Here is a 21,798-nt window from a genome sequence, read left to right as displayed (position 1 = left end):
AACGGGCCGCTCGATGTTGAGGTAGAGGAGTGTCGGCCACGGCTATGCCCAACAGTCGGCATAAGGCATCTTTCAGGGTAGCTCGGCGCAGAAGGCATCCTGAAAACAGCTGGCTGGCGGGGGTGGCGAAGATCGACTCCTACTACTACATCGTGTGGCAGTCACTTGGGTTTGGAAATGGGTTTTGTACACAGATCAATCGACGGTACGCACTGAGCGCTTACGGTGCGCACAGCCCCGTACTTTGCGCTTGGGAAAACACAATACAACAGTCGGGAGACTACATCCCTGCTGATGAGGAGTTTCCAGTCTACAAAGGGAGACAGACATGACAGGGGATTAGAGAGAGGGGAAACAGTAGAGTAAAACTATACACAAAATGCTTGTGTGGATGGTGCAAGGCATATGACATCCCAGCCTTCTCTACCCACTCCCCTAGTGGGAACGTGTCTGGCAGGGACGAGGGAAAGCTAGTGGTGTCACACGAACCACCAGCCTGAAAATAATTCCTTTGCTCCTTAAGCCTTTTTTTTTTAAATCGTATTTGTTAAGTGTTTACTTGTGCTTCTAAGCGCTGGGGTGGAAATGGGGTAATCGGGTTGGACACGGTCCCTGCCTCGCAGGGGGCTATCGGTCTTCATCCCCATTTTACGGATGAGGGAACTGAGGCCCGGAGAAGTGAAGTGACTCCGCCGAGGTCACCCAGCAGGTGAGCGGCGGAGTCGGGATTAGAACCCAGGTCCTTCTAACTCCCAGGCTTGTGCTTTATCCACTAGGCCATGCTGCTTCTCTGTGCCTGGAGTGAGGCTGGCCGGCCATTTACGAGACAATACTCCTTCCAAGGTAATATACTTTATTTGGAAACTGGAACGCTTCACGGAAGAAACCACCAGCATTTCTACGGGTTTCAGAAAGTGTGGAATCAAACTCACTGTTCTTCCTACTCACGGCAAGGGTCAAATTTAGGCCCCTGAAGCATTTCCAATTTTTGCTACTTTAAAGCTGCTCTCTAAGCCCCGATTTTCCCCCTCTCCATATCATTTGGTATGAATGAAGAAGCCCCATTCTCCTGAAGGGAATGGTGAAGAGTCTGGGTAGTTATTGCAAGGAAGCAAGAGACAGCTCGGCAAAGCTGCAAGGTATTAGAAAGCAATAAATCCACACCAGACAAAAGCCCCACTGTTGAAAGAAAAATCCCGGAGGAATAAGAACGGCCCTTGAGTCACATCAAAGCACTTTTTAAGGTACAAGGGTCCAGGCAGAACATAAGAGTTCTTCTTTTTCAAAAAATAGCTAAGATGCTCTTTAACGATGCTTCAATAATAAATTACAAGATGTTCCGGATCAAATAAAAAAAAAAAAAACTTTGGAGAAGGCCTGAGACGCTGTCGGCGGATGAAACGGGTAGAGAGGAAAATGACTAACACCGTGAATGAGAACGGATAGACTGCAGTGGTTTGGAGGAACCAGAGTGAAAGCGGTCAGGCAAAATGAGGTGAAATTTCAAGGTACCTTTCAGCCTTATGAGTTTGTTCTTTTTTTTAATGCCACTTATGACATTTGCTATATGCCATGCACTGTACTGTGCATGGGGTAGATAGATATCAGGTTGGACACAGTCCATGTCCCACATAGGGCTCACAGTCTTAATCCCCATTTTACAGACGAGGTAACTGAGGCAGGCACAGAATAGTTAGGTGACTGGCCCAAGGTCACAGAGCATACAAGTGGTGGAGCAGGAATTAGAAGCAACATCACAAGAGAAGCAGCAGGTTGTAGTGGATAGAGCACGGGCTTGGGAGTCAGAAGGTCATGGGTTCTCAACCCAGCTCTGCCACTTGTCTGCTGTGTAACCTTGGGTAAGTCACTCCGCTTCTCTGTGCTTCAGTTACCTCATCTGTGAAATGGGGATTGAAACTGTGACGTGGGAGAGGAACTTGTGTCCAACCCTATTTGCTTTTATCCACCCCAGGGCTTAGTACAGTGCCTGGCACACAGTAAGTGCTTAACCAAATACCACAATAATAATTATTATTATTCTTATCACAAGCCTTAGAATCTTGGGCACAGATTCCACTTTAATGTCATCTTTTTCTCATAAAGGACTCTCCCAACTTAACTGCAAAGCTACTTTTCCAAGGTGGAGTTTCCTCTGATTCTCCTATATCAACACCTCGGCTTCTTGAGTCTCTCCTGCAACGTTTATGCTCTTTTCCTCCTCTGAATCCTGCCAGTTCAACCTACTGTCTACGAGCAGGTAACACACCCCTTATTTATTCTCAACTTCTCATGGAGCCTTGTACAGCACCCTGCACAGAGTGGGTATTGAATAAATGCAAATACTTCTACCATTTCTCGCTGCCAACTGTTTCCCTCCTTTCTATTTTCTCAGTTACAATTCTTAATCCCATTTGGTATTCTGCTTTTGGCTACTGCACCCCTGTTTTCTTGACTTTTATTTAATTGTTCAGTTTTTCTTCCATGGTTCAATATGAAATTATAGATCCGAGACATGGCATACCCTAAGCCCACTTCAACCTCAAACTTTTGTTCCCTCAGAACAACATGTGCAGCTTCTTCGTTTCTTCCCTTCTTCCGATCGATCGTGTTCAGCCCAGATTTCCATACATTTCAAAGGTATCTACTGAGCACTTGGGAGAGAACAATAGAACAATAAGCAGAAACATTCTCTGCCCACATTAGGGCCTAATATGCTGGTTACTTGGCCCTGCTTAAATCTCTCAAATCTACTCCTTTATTCCAAGAAACTCTTTAATGGCAGAAGTCTTTAGCACTGGGTCAAGAAGAGCCAAGATAAACAGCAACAAAATGGAAGGAATACAAAGGAAAAATATCTCAAATACCAAGGCAGCTTTCTCAGCTTTTCACTGTCTCATTTAATTTCTCTTCAAACATTCCTTGCTGTTTTGTAAACCATCGCGAAGTCACCACCCTCACACCAGAATAATGTGCCAGTAAAGAATCTCAGTGAAAACAAGAAAACAAACAAAAAGTCAAAGGTACTGTCCTTAAGATTCGAAAACACTAAAACTCGTTTGTCACACTGTGTTCCACCAAATCTTACCTTCTGCTCTGTGCCACATCTAACTATAGCATCAAGGTTAAAAACAGACTGTGATTTTTCTCCACCTTTTGCATCTGATCACACTGAAATTCTTTTATTTGCCCAGTTAATAGGAATATAAAATGACTGCAGGCACATAAGCTTCAGATAAAGTACAAAAAGACAAAAGCACACCTCTCATTACCGCCCTAAAAGGATCACTCTCCTACCTCTAATAGTTAACCAAATGCCTGTTTTCTTTAGGTTTCTCTACCACTACCCTGCCAATATATAACAGGTGGCCTTTAGAGGGAAAGCATTGCTCGTATTCAAGCACATTACTTTAAACTGTTCACATACACAGGGGAAAAAAGGAGGATATATATATATATATATATGTGTGTGTGTGTGGGACTATGAAAGATTGCAGCGCATAGTACAACGCCTGGCACTTAGTAAGTGCTTAACAAGTACCGTAATTATTATCAGCCTTTCCATAACTCCTCTGGGAAAATACCCAGTGCGGTATATATATTTCTGACCATGGTGTCAGACCAATCTATTTCCACAATTGGTCTCTGAGGCATCTCAGGATTTGCAGAACGGTCTTAATGTCTTGTCTTAAGCCATCGAGTCGACTTTGACCGATAGCGACGCCATGGTCACGTTTTTTCCAGAACGCCTCACCTCCACCTGCAATCATTCTGGTAGTGTACTGGTGTAGTGTATACAGTTTTCTTGGTAAAAATACAGAAGTGGTTTACCAATGCCTCCTTCCGCGCAGTAAACTTGAGTCTTCACCCTTGATTTTTTCCCATGCCGCCGCTGCCGAGCAAAGGTGAGTTTTGACTTGTAGCAGATTGCCTTCCACTTGTTAGCCACTGCCCAGGCTAGGAATGGAACGGATATGCCTCTGCCCGACTCTCCCTCCTGTAGTCGAGACTGGTAGACTACCGGAAACTCTCCAGGTGTGACCTTGAGAGGGGCAGTCTTAATAGTCCTAAATATTCTCTCTCTCCCTTCTTTCTCTCTGCTTCTGAAGAAGGAGCTATCGCACCCACGATTTGTCTTGTCTTATGCTGTCTCCTACCCACAGTCTCTCCCAGAACGCCCCACCTCCACCTGCAATCCTTCTGATAATCTATCCATAGAAATTTATTGGTCAAAATCACAATAGGAAAAAGCAAATCAGGCCAGGAAGAGCTGTATTGAGGCGACAATCCCATCCAAGTTAACTGTTATCAGCAGAAACAATTACTGAGAATCACCTTGGGAGTTGTTGTTTCTTTTATTAACATCCACTTAATTTACTAGAATGCTGATGTTTCTGTTTTATCTATTCCTAACTAAATCTTTGTCACAGAGAAGTGGAAAAAAGAAAATTCATTGAGAAGCAGCATGATCTAGTGGAAAGACGGAAGGATGGGGAATCTGGGGACCTGGATTCCAATCTCCACTCTGTCGCTTACCTGCTGTGTGACCTTAGGCAAGTCATTTACCTTCTTTGGGCCTTAGTTAACTCATCTGAAAAATGGGGATTAAACACCTGTTCTCCCTTTCCTGTAAGCTATGAGCTCCTTGTGGGACAGGGATGGTGTCTGAACTACTTATCTTGCATCAACCCCAGCGCTTACTACAGTGCTTTGTGCATAGAGTGGTTAACAGATATTATAATTATTAGTGTAACTGTTAGGGTTTTAAGATAACAAAAACATGACTGCAAATATTTGGGGAGGGCTGGGGTGCTAACTGATTCTACTTGCTTGGAAAACCACCAGAAGGCAGATAACCTTGTTCCACAGTAATCCTGCTGAAGGTGTTTCTGCTTTTATTAGCGGCCTCTCCAGTAATTAAGGTTGATACACACATTAGTTAATATTTATTAATAGGCGGCTGACTGAATTGTGGGCCCCGGTGAATTAGCTCTCTCAAGCACCGTTTAATTAACTACCGTTTTCAGGGTCCTAAATGTAGACGGTACCCTAGGTGAGTTAATTTACTTTGCTTGGGTGAGTAGTTTACTATAAAAAAAAAAGTGGTTCACACTCTGATATGGCCCAGAGAAATTAGTTCAGCCAGTTTATTTCCATGCTTGCTGCCTGTAGTTAACACTTCAGGCAAAAAGATTGTATAGCAGAGAGTATAATTTTTACGTTGACCCAGAGGCTGCGATGCTTGAAAAGATGCTCTCTACACATGAACGTTCATCTCCTGATTTTTGATGACACTTGGCCATTATCTGTCACCTGAAACTTTCAGATCAGCGGTAGTAAAACTGGGACAGGTCGGGACAAAAAGCACTCCGTGGAGGTTTGCAAGCACAGAATGCTTCCTAATTTCTGTTTACACTTGCGATTATTTGTCAGTGAAACGTTCGGATCAGCAGTAACAGAACTGGGACGGATCAAAACGAAAAGCACTTCGTGGAGATTTTTAGGCAAAAGAGGGCAAATGGTCACTTGCTTGCTCGCCCACTGAGTCCAGATGCACCAACGCTGTTTGCTAGAACCCAGGTCACGTTCCTTAGGAGATGCAATGAAAACAATGGACATCTTTGACTTTTTATAGCCTCTAGCCTCAGGATCCTAGAGGCTGGGGGGAAAAGAGCAGGGGACTGGGAATAATAATAATAATAATAATAATAATGATGATGATGATGGCATTTATTAAGCGCTTACTATGTGCAAAGCACTGTTCTAAGCACTGGGGAGGTTACAAGGTGATCAGGTTGTCCCTCGTGGGGCTCACAGATTTAATCCCCATTTGCCAGATGAGGTAACTGAGGCACAGAGAAGTGAAGTGACTTGCCCAAAGTCACACAGCTGACAATTGGCGGAGCCGGGATTTGAACCCATGACCTCTGACTCCAAAGCCCGGGCTCTTTCCTACTGAGCCACGCTGCTTCTCCACTTCTCTGGGCCTCGACTACCTCATTTGTCAAATGGAGATGAAGGCTGTGAGCCCCATGTGCAACTGGGACCGTGTCTGACCCAATTGTCTTCTATCTACCCCAGCATTTAGTACAGTGCCTGGCACATAGTAAGTGCTTAACAAATACCATTATTATTATTATTACAAGAGGGAGTGATTCCCAAAGGGAATCCCCTCTAGGCTGTTGTGGGCAGGGAATGTGTCTACCAACTGTGCTGTATTGTACTCTCCCAAGTCAAGCTGCTGGAGTTGATCTAATCACCTAACATCTGCTCCGGCTGGGAAGCTCCCCTTTGGTGAACAGTCGGCACTTTGGACTCGGTATGTCTAGACTGCTCCTTGCGGGCAGGGAACTTGTCTAACAACTCTGCTTTTGGGAAGGAAGATGTGAGTTCGGTTTGGGGCATATTGGGCTTAGGGTGCTGGCAGGACATCCACGGGAAGATGTACCGGAAGCTGGGAATGCGAGATTGCTAAAGTAGAGAAATTCATTCAATCGATCATATTTATTGAGTGCTTACTATGTGCAGAGCACTGTACTAAAACGCTTGGGAGACTACAATACGGCAATAAAGTCACATTCTCTGCCCACAACGGGTTTATGGTCTAGAGTGGAGGAGGCAGACGTCAATACAAAGAATGCCAGGGCCAGCAACGGCAGGCCTAGGAGCCATCACCATAGAGGTGGTGGGTGGGCTCCCAAAGGAAGAGCATGTACGTTGACAAGACAAGGGGCCCCGGAAACGTGTCTTGAGAGCTGCCCACAGCAAGCCCATCCATAGTCCTTGTTCCTCCCAAACTTTCTAAACTCTTCCTGACATCACCTAGGGGCCCAAGTGGGAGAGGGACTGTGTCCAACCTGATTATCTTGTATCCATCCCAGTAGAACGGTCTTTGACAACGGTGCTCTCTTCCTCCCTTCAAGGCCCTACTGGGAGCTCACCTCCTCCAGGAGGCCTTCCCAGACTGAGCCCCTTCCTTCCTCTCCCCCTCGGCCCCCTCTCCATCCCCCGCATCTTGCCTCCTTCCCTTCCCCACAGCACCTGTGTATATGTGTGTGTGTTTGTACATATTTATTACTCTGTTTATTTGTTTTGCTTGTACCTATCTATTCTATTTATTTTATTTTGTTAGTATGTTTGGTGTTGTTCTCTGTCTCCCCCTTCTACACTGTGAGCCCACTGTTGGGTAGGGACTGTCTCTATATGTTGCCAGCTTGTACTTCCCAAGCGCTTAGTACAGTGCTCTGCACACAGTAAGCGCTCAATAAATACGATTGACTGATCGACACATAGTAAGAGCTTAACGAATACCACTATTTCTATTAGTAGCCTGAAAATTCAACTGTCTTGATTCCAGGTTCGCTGCTTGTGAACTTTTCTGCATTACAACTTTAACTCCTGCGTCGATCGTTCAATGATATTCATTGAGCACTTACGCTGTGCAGAGCACTGCACTAAGCCCTTGGGGGAGTATAACCCGAGGGAGTTGGCAGACACGTTCTCTGCCCACAACGAGCTTACAGTCTAAGAGGGGGAGATGGACATTAATACAGATAAATTACAGAGATGTACGTAAGTTCTGTGGGCTGAGGAAGGGGCAAGCGCTTTTTACAGTGTGTTGCCTTCAGTAGACGCTCAATAACCCCACCGTGACACACCACACGACACTAGAAGCAGCGTGGTTTAGTGGAAAGAGCATGGGCCTGGGAGTTGGAGGACCTGAGTTCTAATCCCGGCTCCGCGACTTGTCCTTGGGCAACTCACTTCACTTCTCTGGGCCTCGACTACCTCATCTGTAAAATGGGGATGAAGGCTGTGAGCCCCGTGTGGAACAGGGACTGTGTCTGACCCAATTATCTTCTATCTACCCCAGCATTTAGTACGGCGCCTGGCACATAGTAAGTGCTTAACAAATACCGTTATTATTATTATTACAAGAGGGAGTGATCCCAAAGGGAAGGGAGAAGGGGAAAAAAGGATGAGGAGAGGGGAAGGGCAGGCTGTGACCGAGTTCTGGCCGTGGCCTTCTCCGGGCAGCTTAGCAGTAGCTACTCATTCATCCATCTGCTCAACGTAACAACGTACAGCAACCTTACCCACACCCCCATGTCTACCCAGCAACCGAGGGTCAGTTAACATACCGGTAGGCGAGTCCATACTTTCAACAATATACTGTGGTCGTCAAGAAAATTTTCAGAAAATTGAGCACTCAAAACCATCGCCTGCAAGGGAAATATCTCTACAGTAAAACCTCACCTGATTTCTTTTGGCTCTATTTTCCTGCAACCGCTACCTTAGGCGAGTACCTTTCTGTGGCCTTTAACATCACTTCGTTTCTTGCAGCTCAGACTTGGCCAATATTTAGCTTTCCACATTAGCTACGGTGAGTAGTATGAGCCTTGCAAAATTTCTTCCCCTGGACAACATCTCCTCAAAATAACGTTAGCCGCTCAGCGTACTGGCTTTGCACAAAATTATTTCTTTCACGTAAACTTTAGTCCCAAGTGAACATTAGTCCAAAGACAGTCGCTCTTGTCCCACGTGTTAGGAACACTGTGCATTTAGTTTTAATTCTATTTGTTCTGATGGCTTGACACCTGTCCACATGTTTTGTTTCGTTGTCTGTCTCCCCCTTCTAGACTGTGAGCAGATCGTTGTTGGGTAAGGTACTTCCCAAGCGCTTAGTACAGTGCTCTGCACACAGTAAGCACTCAATATATACAACTGAATGAATGAATGATAAGGAACAATCTTTCGACGCTTAACCTTTTGTCTTGACTGATGTGCTTATTGGGATCAGCAAACTGACTGGACATGAGCTCTGCTGCTGATAGTTCTATATTTTGAATGTGAATTTTTGTCTCTTCGTACTTTAATCCTGCACGCCCCACTTGATTTTAAGATGGCAATTCTGAGGGTAAGGGCTGGATCCCGTTTGCTCCTTTTTATCCTCTAGACTGTAAGCTCGTTATGGTTTGGGAACCGTGTCAGCTCATTCTGATGTACTCTCCCAAGTGCTCAGTACAGTGATCTGCATATAGAAAGCACTCAATAAATACCATTGATTGATTCCTCCAAGCACCTAATACAACGTTGAATATACAGCAATTGCTCCGTAAGTACTCAAAAATGAAAGAATGTTGACAAAATCAGGGACAGACTTGTAAAGCCCCAGCAAAAACACACGCAAAACCCCCCAAAACAAATTACCACCAAGAACAATTTAAGAATGTTTTTGGTAAGCATCTTAATTTCATACCTCACAGCATCCAGTCGCTTATTCTGTCGAATGAGTTCAATGAACTCCTGGATCCTTAGGCTGAACTCCAGACAGCTCTGAGATTAAAGACAAAACAGCATTTTATTTAGTGCATTTCTTGTGCTTAAATGATAGTCCCATGCAACCAAGTGGAATGTATATATTTACCTATGAACTGTTACACCCTTGTTAGTGCTCTTAATCTGTTCCATGAAAAGAGTGTTAAGCAAAAGGGAGCTAATGTAAATAAGCTGCTAACGAGAGCAAAACATTGTACCGTAACAATATAAATATACTTCCAAAAGGTCATAAAACGTACGTATACAATCGAAAGTTAAAACAGATATGTACAGCCAGGAGCAGGAGGAAACAAGCTCAGGAGAGAACCGTGTCAGTGAAACCGAGATTAGCATTATCAGGAGAGTAGTCTACAGTGTCAGAGGGGACTGAGAGGTCAAGAGGGTTAGGATAGAATAGACACCATTGTATTGGGCAAGGAGGAAGTCATCCATGACCTCAGAGAGTACAGTCTCAGTGGAGTGAAGTGGGTGGAAATGAGATTATGGAGGGTTAAGAAGGGAGGCAGAAGAGAGGAAGTGGAGAGAGCAGGGGGAGGGGCGCGCCGCCCATTCCAAGAGCTTGCCCCGGAATAGCCGCAGGGAGAGGAAGTGATGTCTGGAGGTGGTGGTGAATTCAGAGGACTTCTTTTGTAAGGGGGAGAGAGTTGAGCATGTTTGAAGGCCATGAGAAAGAAGCCATCTGAACCTTTCACCGACTAGGTCAGAAGATTTTTTTGAATTTGAATTTTGTAGTTTGGACATGTATGACAATTGAAATTTTAAACGGGTCCAGGACGTCCAGAACGGAAATATGCGGAGGACTAATGAAATTCACTTCCTCCTGCCAAAGGAGCCTGGATGTCAGCTCACAGCCCCTTTGATGTCTCACATTGGCCCGGAACTTCTCTGACTGGCAAACCGGTTTTCCAGATCCTGTCGCCCCAAACTATTGCCTCCAGCCACCTTCTCTGACCAAACACCTCCCCACCTTCAAAGCCTTAATGAAGGCACATCTCCTCCAAGAGGCCTTCCCAGACTAAGCCCCACTTTTCTTCATCTCCCACTCCCTTTTGCGTCACCCTGACTTGCTCCGTTTGCTCTCCCCCCAGCACCAGCCCCACACCACTTATGTATATAGCTCTCATTTTATTTATTTTTATTGATGTCTGTCTCCCCACCCACCCCCCGGACTCCCCGGACTGTGAGCTCGTTATGGGCATGGAATGTCACTGCTGTGGTACTGTACTTTCCCAAGAGCTTAGTACAGTGCTCTGCACACAGTAAGGGCTTAAAAAAATACGACTGAATGAACACCTCACCCCTAACCAACCTGCCCCACCCTCATGCCAATCAATCAACGGTATTTACTGACCACGTACTGTGTGAACAGCACTTTACTAAGTGCTTGGGAGAGTATGATGTAACAGAGTTGGTAGACACGGTCCCTGCCCATAAGGAACAAACCATTTCTGGTCTCTCGGTGGGCAAACAACCCTTCAGCCTCCCAGTCTTCTCTCCTCCTCCTCCTTCTCCTCACCACCATGGAGCCCTGGCCTGATGCCACTGCAGCTCTTTCCTTAATGGACCTCACCTTCTCCCACTTTTCCCGACTCATGGGAAAAGAGAAAGCCATCAGCCTCCTCCCGGCTCCACTGGCACCATCCTATGCCCTCTATCACTCGCCTTCTCTTCCTCTAAAGCCCGTGTCACCCCTGCTTTCCTAACCATGATAACGATTAAGCATAGTCACCTCTCCCCCCTTCTTCCCCGCTGCCCCCGGCCCTCTGAGGCTTCCTTTTCTCTTACGAACAGTGCTTGGCACACAGTCAGCGCTTAACAAATACCATCATTATTATTACGCTGAGCTGCGAGGATTTCAGTAACAATGTGGCTGTTCCTGTTGACTGCCCAGGCCCTGGCATGGCCTAGCAGATAGAGGGATTCCAATCCACGTGGCTGCCACTTGCCACGTGATCTTGGGCAAGTCATTTCACTTCTTTAGGCCTCAGTTACCTTATCTGAAAAATGGGGATTGCGACTGGGAGCCCCACATGGGACGGGGGACTATGTCCAACATAGTTTGCTTGTATCTACTTCAGCGCTTAATACAGTGCCTGGCACATAGTAGGTACTTAAGAAATACCACAATTATTATTATTACTTCCTCTCACTCAGTCAGTCAATCAATGGTATTTCTTGAGTGAACCTGTCCTGCTTCACTGCCGCAACTTGAACAGAAACCTGGATCACCTCACCATTAATCATCAAATCCTTTCTCACCACCCCCCACAACTCTGCATTTCCACTCTCAAACCAAAACCTTCGTGTCTGCTGCCTCACCTGCATTTCTGCAAAACCTTTCTCTCCTGCTATACTTTTCACAGGCTTTCTTACCACACCTGGACCTCCCGCCTACCCTCCTGTAACTTGAGACATAAATCTAGGCCCTCGACACCATTCTCTCCACTCAATTCCCTTGCCCCGGTGTCGCCCCTCTGATCTCGTGCTATCACGCCCCAGTAATGGATCACTTCCACACTAGGCTTCCTCCGCTCCTTCCTGTTGTCGAATATCACTGCGGGAAATCCAGGCACAGGCTGACTTTTGGCCACTTCCAATTCATGCTCATTTGCCAAAACTCAGTCCTCTTTTCAGCTCAGGAACAATACTTCTCTCAACTCTCATGCCCCACTGTCCCCACCAGATCATCAATCCCCGCTCAGAGCCTGCCCCACCATCCGAAACCTCTCCATCACCCCCTCTTATCCTGGACGCGACCACCTACTTGGTTAACAAAACTGAAACCATCAGGTACCAGCTCACCACCGTCTAGTTAACGTTCCCAACATCCCCTCTCATCCTTCCCGTCAGCCCTCAATGGGAGGTTTCCACCTGTTTTCAAAATCTACCTCTTCTACCCGGGCTGCTGACCCATCCTCTCTCAGTCTTTTAAAAGCTCTTGCTACCACCCCTTTCCATCCTTAACCATCTTAAGTTACATATTTACCAACTACAAAATTTGATTTCAAAATCTCTCAACTAACTAGCTTCAGATGGCTCCTTTCTCACTGCCTTCAAACATGCTTGACTCTCTGCCATATTAACTCCCTTCTTGCCCCTCGACGATCTACTTTCTGCCCATTTCTCTGCGCTGAGACGCACTCTCTAAGGTCACCAATGACTCCCTCCTTGCCAAATACAATGGTCTCTATTCTATCCTAATCCTCCTTGACCTCTCTCAGACATCTTTAGCACTGTGAATGACTCTGTCCTGATAATGCTGTCTAATCTCGGTTTCATTGACATATTTCTCTCCTGGGCACCTCCTACTACTGGCTGCGTGCTGGGTCTCTTTTGCTGGTTCCTTTTCTACCTCTCAGCCCCTAACTGTGGGTGTCCTCTAGGCGCTAGCCTCAATCAATTGTGTTTATTGAGCACTTGCTGTGAGCAGAGCACTGTACTAAGTGCTTGGGAGAGTACAAAAGAATAGAACAGAAACATTCCCTGTCCACAACAAGCTTACAACCTAGAGGTCCCTTCCTCACTCAGAACTCCTCCTCTCCACCTTCTAGGAGAAGTGTAAAAGGTTTGTAGCCGGGGCAGGGGTAGGATGTGTGTGTGTGTGTGTGGGGGGGGCTTTTACAACCAAATTTTTACTCCCTACTTTTCTTACTCAGGGAGCTCGTCTGCTCTGATGGTTTCAGCCATGACCTCTAGGCTGATGACTCCCAGATCGATCAATCAATGGTTTTTATTGATCATTTACTAGGTGCAGAGCACTGTACTAAGCACTTAGGAGAGAACCGTTCCCTGTCCATAGCAGTCTAGAATCTAGAGGCTCTCTTGTTAGCCCCAATCTCAATCCCTAATTGTAACCTCACACTTCCTTTTTCCTGCAAGACCTCTCCGTATGGATGTTCTGCCAGTGCTTCAAACTCAAAGTCTAAAATTGACCTCCTCCTCCTCCTATATTCTCTCCTCCCCCCAACTTCCCATCTGCTACAAGTCAAAACTCACCTGTGCTGGGCAGCAGCGGGCATGGGAGAGAATCAAGGGTGAAGACCCGAGTTTACTGCATGGGAAGGTGGCAATACTATTAATAATAATAATGATGGTATTCGTTAAGTGCTTACTATGTGCCAAGCACTGTTCTAAGCACTGGGGAGGGGATACAGGGTGATCAGGTTGTCCCCCGTGGGGTTCACAGTCTTAATCCCCATTTTACAGATGAGGTAACTGAGGCACAGAGAAGTTAAGTGACTTGCCCAAAGTCACACAGCTGACAGGTGGTGGAGCTGGGATTAGAACCCATGACCTCTGACTCCCAAACCCAGGCTCTTTTTACTGAGCCACACTGCTTCTCAGCGTGGCGATGGTAATCCAACTCCGTATTTTTACCAAGAAAACTCTACGGATACACTACCAGAAGGATTGCGGATGGAGGTGGCGCATTCTGGGAGAGATGTGTCCATGGCGTTGCTGTAGGGTCGAAGATAACTCGATGGCGTGAGACAAGTTGTTAAGTGCTCACTCTGTTCCAGGCACTGTAGTAAGCGCTGGGTAGATACAAGCTAATCAGATTGGACACAGTTCATGTCCCACTTTGGGCTCACAGTCTTAATCGGTCTTAATTTTTCAGACGAGGTAACAAGCGCAGAAAAATGAATTAATTTGCCCAAGGTCGCACAGCAGACAAGTAGCGGAGCACGGATTAGAACACAGATCCCCTGATTCCCAGGCCAGTGCTCTTCCCACTAGGTCACACTGCTTCAATCCTCCTGCTCTGATGTCTGCCTCACCTCCTTTCTCCTGCTGGATCCTCACCCCCTCTTCGAAACTGCCAGCCCACAGGTCCCTCCATCATCTAATCCCAGCTCCGCCACTTGTCTGCTGTGTGATCTTGGGCAGTCACTTCACTTCTCTGGGCCTCAGTTCCCTTGTCTGGAAAATGGGGATGGAAACTGTAAGCCCCATGTGGGACAGTGACTGTGTCCAATCTGAGTTCTACATGTTTTGTTCTGTTGTCCGTCTCCCCCTTCTAGACTGTGAGCCCGTTGTTGGGTAGGGACCGTCTCTATATGTTGCCGATTTGTACTTCCCAAACGCTTAGTACAGTGCTCTGCACACAGTAAGCACTCAATAAATCATCATCATCATCATCATCATCATAAATATGATTGAATGAATGAATCAATTTGCTTGTATCCACCCCAGTGTTTAGTACAGTGCCTGGAACTTAGGAAGCGCTTAACAAATACCATAATTATTATTCACAACTTTTCTAAACACCCACTTACTCCAAGAGCCATTCCCCAGCTGTTTTCTTCTCTTCTGGTCAAATCCTCCTTACTCTGGTCCTCGACTCTTTTGCCTTCACTATTCCTTGTTGCCCTGTTGTGCATGTTGTTTTACTTAGTCTACTTTGTGAATTATTTTATCTCTATCTCCATAGCCAGAGTTTAGAATCCTTATGGGGACCACGTCTTCTACCGTACTCTCCCAAGTGCTTAGTACAGTACCCCCCACACAATATTCATTCATTCAGTTCTATTTATTGAGCACTTATTCTGTGCAAAGCACTGTACTAAAGTGCTTGGGAGCGTAGGATATAACAACGAACAGACACAATCCTGCCCACGATGAGCTCACAGTCTAGAGGGGGGGACAGACTTACTTTTAAACTGTGCATTAAAAATAATTAAATGAATAAATTACAGATTTATACAGATACGCACATATGTGCCGTGGGGATGGGAAGGAGGATGAATAAAGGAGCAAGTCAGAGTGGTGCAGAAGGGAGTGGGAGAAGAGGAGAGGAGGGCTTAGTTAGGAAAGGCTTCTTGGAGGAGCATTCAATCATTCACAGTAGCATTCACAATAACCATTCAATCATCACCCTCAACAGGATTTCTTGGGCCCTTACTGTGAGCAGAGCACTATACTAAGCGCTTGAAAAAGTACAAGAGTTAGCAAACACATTCTCTGCCCACAACTAAAAGCTACTGATGGATTCACGCGCGATCTTTCATAACCTCTTCAGTAAAATGACATCGCATGCTACCATACAAAGGATATCATTTTTATGCTAAATACAATGACAATTTCTTAGTGTCGTAGTGAAACTCACTCGAATCACCCTGCTCAAGGTTGAGGAGAGGAAGAGAGCTGCTTAAGTCAAAGTAAACTTGGCAGCCTTTAACCTGAAGAGAGAGAACTAGAAGAGACATGACATTTCTGACAAGATGTGGTTCCAATAAAGCTTCGAAGGTGGGGAGAGTGGTCTTCGGCCAGATATGAGGGAGGAGGGAATTGACTCGATTACATCCTGGCTTGATTTCTGCATCTGTCTCCTTGGTGGTCTCCACGACCCCAGTTTCTCTCCACTCCAGTTTTTCTCCATTCTGCTGCCCGACTCATTTTTCTGCACAAATCTCCCCGCTTAAAAATGGTTGCCCGTTCCTCTCTGCAGCAAGCCAAAACTCCTGACCATTTGCATTAATGCACTTCATCAACTCTCATCTCACTAATTCACTCTTCTAATAATAATAATAATAATAATAATGGCATTTATTAAGCGCTTACTATGTGCAAAGCACTGTTCTAAGCACTGGGGAGGTTATAAGGTAATCAGGTTGTTTTCTGGGGAGCTCATAGTTTTCACCCCCATTTTACAGATGAGGTAACTGAGGCCCAGAGACGTTAAATGACTTGCCCAAAGTCACACAGCTGACAAGTGGTGAAGTCATGATTTGAACCACGACCTCTGACTCCAAAGCCCGGGCTCTTTTCATTCAGCCATGCTGCTTCTCCCTACTGAGAGCTCACCTCCTCCAGGAGACCTTCCCAGACTGAGCCCCTTCCTTCCTCTCCCCCTCGTCCCCCTCTCCATCCCCCCCATCTTACCTCCTTCCCTTCCCCACAGCACCTGTATATATGTATATATGTTTGTACATATTTATTACTCTATTTATTTATTTTACTTGTACCTATCTATTCTATTTATTTTATTTTGTTAGTATGTTTGGTTTTGTTCTCTGTCTCCCCCTTTTAGACTGTGAGCCCACTGTTGGGTCAGGACTGTCTCTATGTGTTGCCAACTTGTACTTCCCAAGCGCTTAGTACAGTGCTCTGCACACAGTAAGCGCTCAATAAATACGATTGATTGATTGATTGATTCTCCCACTTCACCTCACACTCTTTGACCACCAAGCTCTCTGTGCTTTGCTCTTTGTCTCCCGCTGCTGACCCTTTCCCCCCGACCCCCTGCCTGGAATTCCCTCTCCACCACAAACAACAATCCAACATTCTCCCCATCTTCAAAGCTTTTCTGAAACCACATCTCCTCCAGGAGGCTTTCCCTGATTAATTCATCTTCCAAATCCAAACCTGAACTGCCATTATAGCCTCTCTCCACCGTCAAATCACTAAAGTACACGTCTTTATTCTCTATTACTTCCTCCTATTTGTAGTTTATTTTGGCATTTGTCTTTCTTGCTAGATTGCAGGCACCTTGAAAGCCGGGATCATGTTCACCAACTTTATTATACTCTCTCAAGTGCTTAGTCCGGTACAGTAAGTGCTCAATAAACACTGTTAACTGACTACTCGGGATGTAGACAACTATTTAAGACTCCAAAGAAGCAATGGGTGACACGCACAGTTCAAAGAAGCAAAAGCTGATGAGCTTATTCTCATCAGAATTTTTGAATGATGTGGCTTCTTTCCACAATGAAGGTTATCACAAAAAGATCACGGGAAGCACAGCTTCTTTTTTGCCCCGTACAAGATATTCAAATTCAGGACACGGTTGGAAAGTGAAGAGGCATATCTCAAAATAATTTCAGGATTCCACGTGCTGTACTGATTTAGAATCTTAAAACTGTGGCTTTTATTTTTCACTAACAGGGGAGGTCAGCACAGGATACCCCAATCATAGCTACTTCAGAAACACCTCTCACAAATTTCAAGTTGTAGTTTTTTGTCTTTGTACTTGGAAATCAGATTTCGACCGCTGGCCTCTACACCCGTACCATACTGTGCCTCAGTTCTCCTCTACTCCCTCCTACTTAGACTGTGAGCTCCATGTGGGACAGGGACTGTGTCCAAGCTAATTAACTTGTACCTACCCCGACACTTCAAACAGTGCTTGACACATAGTACGGGCTTAACATCAAAAAAATAAACTTAACACTTCTTTTCTTCTACCCTCAACAATTATATACTGCCCATCTCTATCTCCATATATATTTATTGATCTGTTCATGGAGTTAATGATTCATCTCTTTCATCCTACCAATCTATCACTCAATCAATGGTATTACTGTGTGTTCACTATGTGCAAAGCACTGTATTAAGTGCTTGGGAAAGTACGATACCATCGAGTTGGTACACTCCCTGCATGCAAGGAGTTTCCAGTCTACAGGGGAAGACAGACATTAAATTACAGACAGGAGAAACAGTGGGGAATAAAGATATGTACATAGGTGCTGTCAGGCTGGGGTATCAGAGTGTTTACGGGGAACGTAATCAAATTCGTCGGTGACGCACAGGAGAAGGAAGGCAGGGCAAATGAGGGCTTAGTCAGGGAAGGCCTCTTGGAGGAGACGGGCTTTTAGGAAGGTTTTGAAGGTGGGGGAGAATGGGAGAATGTAAGCTCATGGTGGGTGGGGAACATTTCTAAAAACTCTGCAGTATGGTGCTCTCCCAAGTGCTGAGTAAGGTGCTCTGCACACAGTAAGCCCTCATATACACCACTGATAATAATAATAATAATAAAGATGGACGGGGAAGGAGTTTTAGACCAGAGGGAAAACACAGGCAAGGGGCAGGCGACAGGACAGGCTAGATCCCATAGACTGCAAGCTCCCTGTAGGCGGGGAATGTGTCGACCAACTCTGTTGAATTGTACTCTTCCAAGCACTTAGTACAGTGCCCTGCATACAGTAAGTGTTCAATAAATGCAACTGATTGATTAATGAAATAATAATAATAATAACCGTGGTATTTGTTAAGTGCTTATTATGTGCCAGGCACTGTACTAAGCACTGGGGTGGCTAAAAGCAAATCCGGTTGGACACAGTCCCTGTCCCACATGGGGCTCAGTCTCAATCCCTGTTATACAGATGAGGTCACTGAGGCACAGAGAAGTGAAGTGACTTGCCCAAGGTCACACAGCAGACAAGTGGCAGAGCCACGATTAGAACCCATGACCTTCTGACTCCCAGGGCCATGGCTCTATCCACTATGCCACGCTGCTTCCAGGCACTTGGTACAGCACTCCACACACGCTAAGTGCTCAATAAATACAACTGATTGATCGATTAAAGTACAGAGAGGAGGATGGTGTGAGGAGACTGAAGTGTGTGGACTGAGTTGCAGAGGGAGATTGGCGGGGTAAGATAGGAGGGGGCGAGTTGATTGAGTGGTTTCGTACTGATGTTAAGGAATTTCTATTCGACGTGGAGGTTGACAGACAACCATCGGAGGTTTCTGAGGAGTGCGGAGTTACGGACCGGACGTTTCTTCATAAAAGAGGTTCGGGCAGCAGGGTGAAGTATGGAGTGGAGAGGGGAGAGACAGGAGGCAGGGCGGAGGCTAATGCAGCACTCAGGGCGGGGTATAAATTCTCAGATCAGCATGACAGCAATTCGGGCGGACAGCGTAGGGTGTTGTCTAGAGCTATCAGTAAGGTAGGACATATAGGGTTTTGTGACATTAAATTGTGCAGGTTGAGTGAGAAAGGTGAGTCAAGGATAATGCACAGGTATTAGCATAATGCTAAGGTATTCCCATAATTCCTAGACAATACCGTGAAGTTGTATCCTTAATCTTTCTCCTGCTCCCATTATCTATCTGTACACAGTTTGGGTCTGCCTGTCTTCCCCCTAGTAGATTGCCCTAAATGGAGTTCACAGAGAATGTCTTTGGCTTCTGCTGTACTTCTTAAAGTACAGTAATCTCTGCCCAAAGTAATAATAATAATCATGATATTTGTTAAGCGCTTACTATGTGCCAGGCACTGTGCTAAGCGCTGGGGTGGATACAAGCAAATCGAGTTGGACAGGGTCCCTGCCCCAGGTGGGGCTCACGGTCTCAATCCCCATTTTAAAGATGAAGTAACTGAGGCCCAGAGAAGTGAAGTGAATGGCCCAAGGTCACACGGCAGCCAAGTGGCGGGGCTGGGACTGGAACCTATAATAATGATAATAATAATAGCATTTATTAAGCGCTTACTATGTGCAAAGCACTGTTCTAAGCGCTGGGGAGGTTACAAGGTGATCAGGTTGTCCCAAGGGGTGCTCACAGTCTTCATCCCCATTTTTACAGCTGAAGAAATTGAGGCACAGAGAAGTTATGACCCCCTGACTCTCAGGCCTGTGCCCTATCCATTACGCCATGCTGCTTCTCTTATCCTATTGATTGTATATATACAACAACTCAGTGTGAGCTAGGATACAGTCGGCACGGAAGAAAATTCTTGGGTCTACCCCCGCTCTTCAACTATGACTTATCTGAACTCGGCCATAGAGCAGGTCTGATTGAAATCTACCTGGAATGGGGAAGACCCAGGCCCTAGTTTTTCCTCCTGCAACCATCACAAGTTGGAGAATTCAGTTCCTGCACTTTCCTATGCAGGGGGGCGGCGGGAAAACCAAACCAGTTCTGGAGAGCGGATCCTGGAAAGTGGGGTACCTTCCACCCGCTTCCGGGTTTTCTATGCTTAGCCCAAGCCTGGTAGGGCTCTGACTTACCTTAACTCATCTCAGCCCAAGGGTTTAGAACTGAAGGGTTGTTTGCGGCTAGTTGTCAAATAGTTGGATAAAGGTGCTCTATTTGAATGTCCTAGGCGCGTACTCACTCGATCAGGGGGTTTCCAGTGGCATAACAGTTGTACGACAGTAGCCAAAGTTCATTTTATAATTTGCTACATTGATTTTGAAAGTACTCAAAGAGAAAGCCAACAGCATGAAAGCACTATTTAAGCTACGGAAAGATGGAAATTTTTTTTTTTTAGTGTCCTCTCTGCCATGCAATCTCCACTTCACTCATGGAACCTACATTTTTGAGGATTGTTACCTTCCCTCTCTCCCTTCTAGATGCTCACTGACCCTAATTTCCTTTTTGAGCATGTCATTAAGAAAAAAACCTGGCAATCTACATTTGCTCCATATTGTTGGCATTATTCTTGAAAATATCAAATACCTTCAGTCCGGTTTAGAAAGACAATTTTCACCTTTCAGTTCTCTAAACTGCTTCTGTAAACTACCAAGGGGAAAAGAAAAGAAGCAGCCAGAATGCTCTGTGGGAAATGGAATCACTATTTTTTCTGGGAGCCAGGAAACTTGGTACATCTGGCAACATCTCTAAAGCAGCAGGATAATTGGGCTGTATCAATTCGTAGCCACGGGAGCAGCCAAGTACCATGTACAGAGTGGTTTCTCAGGAGACGAATGACGACTCTTTAATGAGTGAGCATGGGAATTATCTTCTACAAAGTAAGCTTCACAAACTACAACCTTTCTTAGGAAGGCAGGGCTCAAGTTTAGTAGTGTTTTCACATATACTGCAGCATTCTAAAAGTGAGGGGATTCCAGATCATATACCAATTAATGGATGTCTTTCGCTTCTCCATACAATCTCAAATGTGGCTATGGAATGCCAGAACAATTGGCGATAAAAGAAAAATGGAAAGTCACAAAGATGAATTATGTTAATTTTAAAGCGTGAAATATAGCCAGTTTTTAGAACCAACGGTTTGGAGGTCACTATATGAAATCTTATGAATATTATTATTTGACATTGCCTAGAGGGTTTTTTTAGTGGATTAAGTTTCAGATCTCTTTTACACACACACACACCACACCACATGCTGTCTTAGTTGACCAAACAAAATTATTACTGTAGTAGTAGTGATAATGTTCCATACCATATACAAAGCACTAAGTACAAAACAAAGGTAACACACTTCCTGCCTGTAAGGAGCTTACACAGTAATAAGGCAGACGGACAAACTAGAAATGGAGTAATCAAAATAAGTACTGGAATGTGCATTTGACCAACAAGCATAACACACAAAAGTGCTCAGGATGGGTATAAATAAGCGCCTAAGTGCTGGAGATTGCCAGAGGGTCGCTATGACTTGGTGGGGGGCGGTGTTGGAAACTAATCAGGGAAGACTTGTTGAAGGATGTGGGATTTTAGGAGAATCCTAAATGTGGGGATTGCTGGGGTCTGTTGGATTTGGGGAGAGATGGCTTTGGTGGGAGAGGCCCAGGAGAGGGACAGTTAATTGGTTGGCTTGAGAGAAGGGAACAGAGTGAGTTGGGGAACAGTGGATAATGCCAGCAGGTATGTACAAGTGCTTAGTACGGTGCTCTACACACAGTATATGCTCGTTAAATACAACTGAATGAATACAGTGGGACTACCTGGTTGAGGGTCTTGAAGGAGGGTGAGCTCTAGAGTGTGAGACGCTAATGGGTA

At 45.4% G+C, this 21,798-nt stretch overlaps 1 protein-coding gene across 2 annotated transcripts in view; it reads right to left on the bottom strand.

Annotated features, from left to right (window-relative positions):
- Positions 1 to 21,798, bottom strand: part of MAEA (macrophage erythroblast attacher, E3 ubiquitin ligase) — a 139,577-nt gene that overhangs the window by 28,729 nt on the left and 89,050 nt on the right. For both annotated transcript variants that reach the window (XM_038752374.1, XM_038752376.1), the window contains one exon: positions 9,257 to 9,333. In XM_038752374.1, coding sequence (XP_038608302.1) covers positions 9,257 to 9,333 — 77 coding nt within the window. The remainder of the gene's footprint in view (positions 1 to 9,256; positions 9,334 to 21,798) is intronic.

Source organism: Tachyglossus aculeatus, chromosome 10 (assembly GCF_015852505.1).
Source record: "Tachyglossus aculeatus isolate mTacAcu1 chromosome 10, mTacAcu1.pri, whole genome shotgun sequence".
Lineage (NCBI taxonomy): Eukaryota > Metazoa > Chordata > Mammalia > Monotremata > Tachyglossidae > Tachyglossus > Tachyglossus aculeatus.
This window is presented reverse-complemented; position numbering and strand designations above follow the sequence as displayed.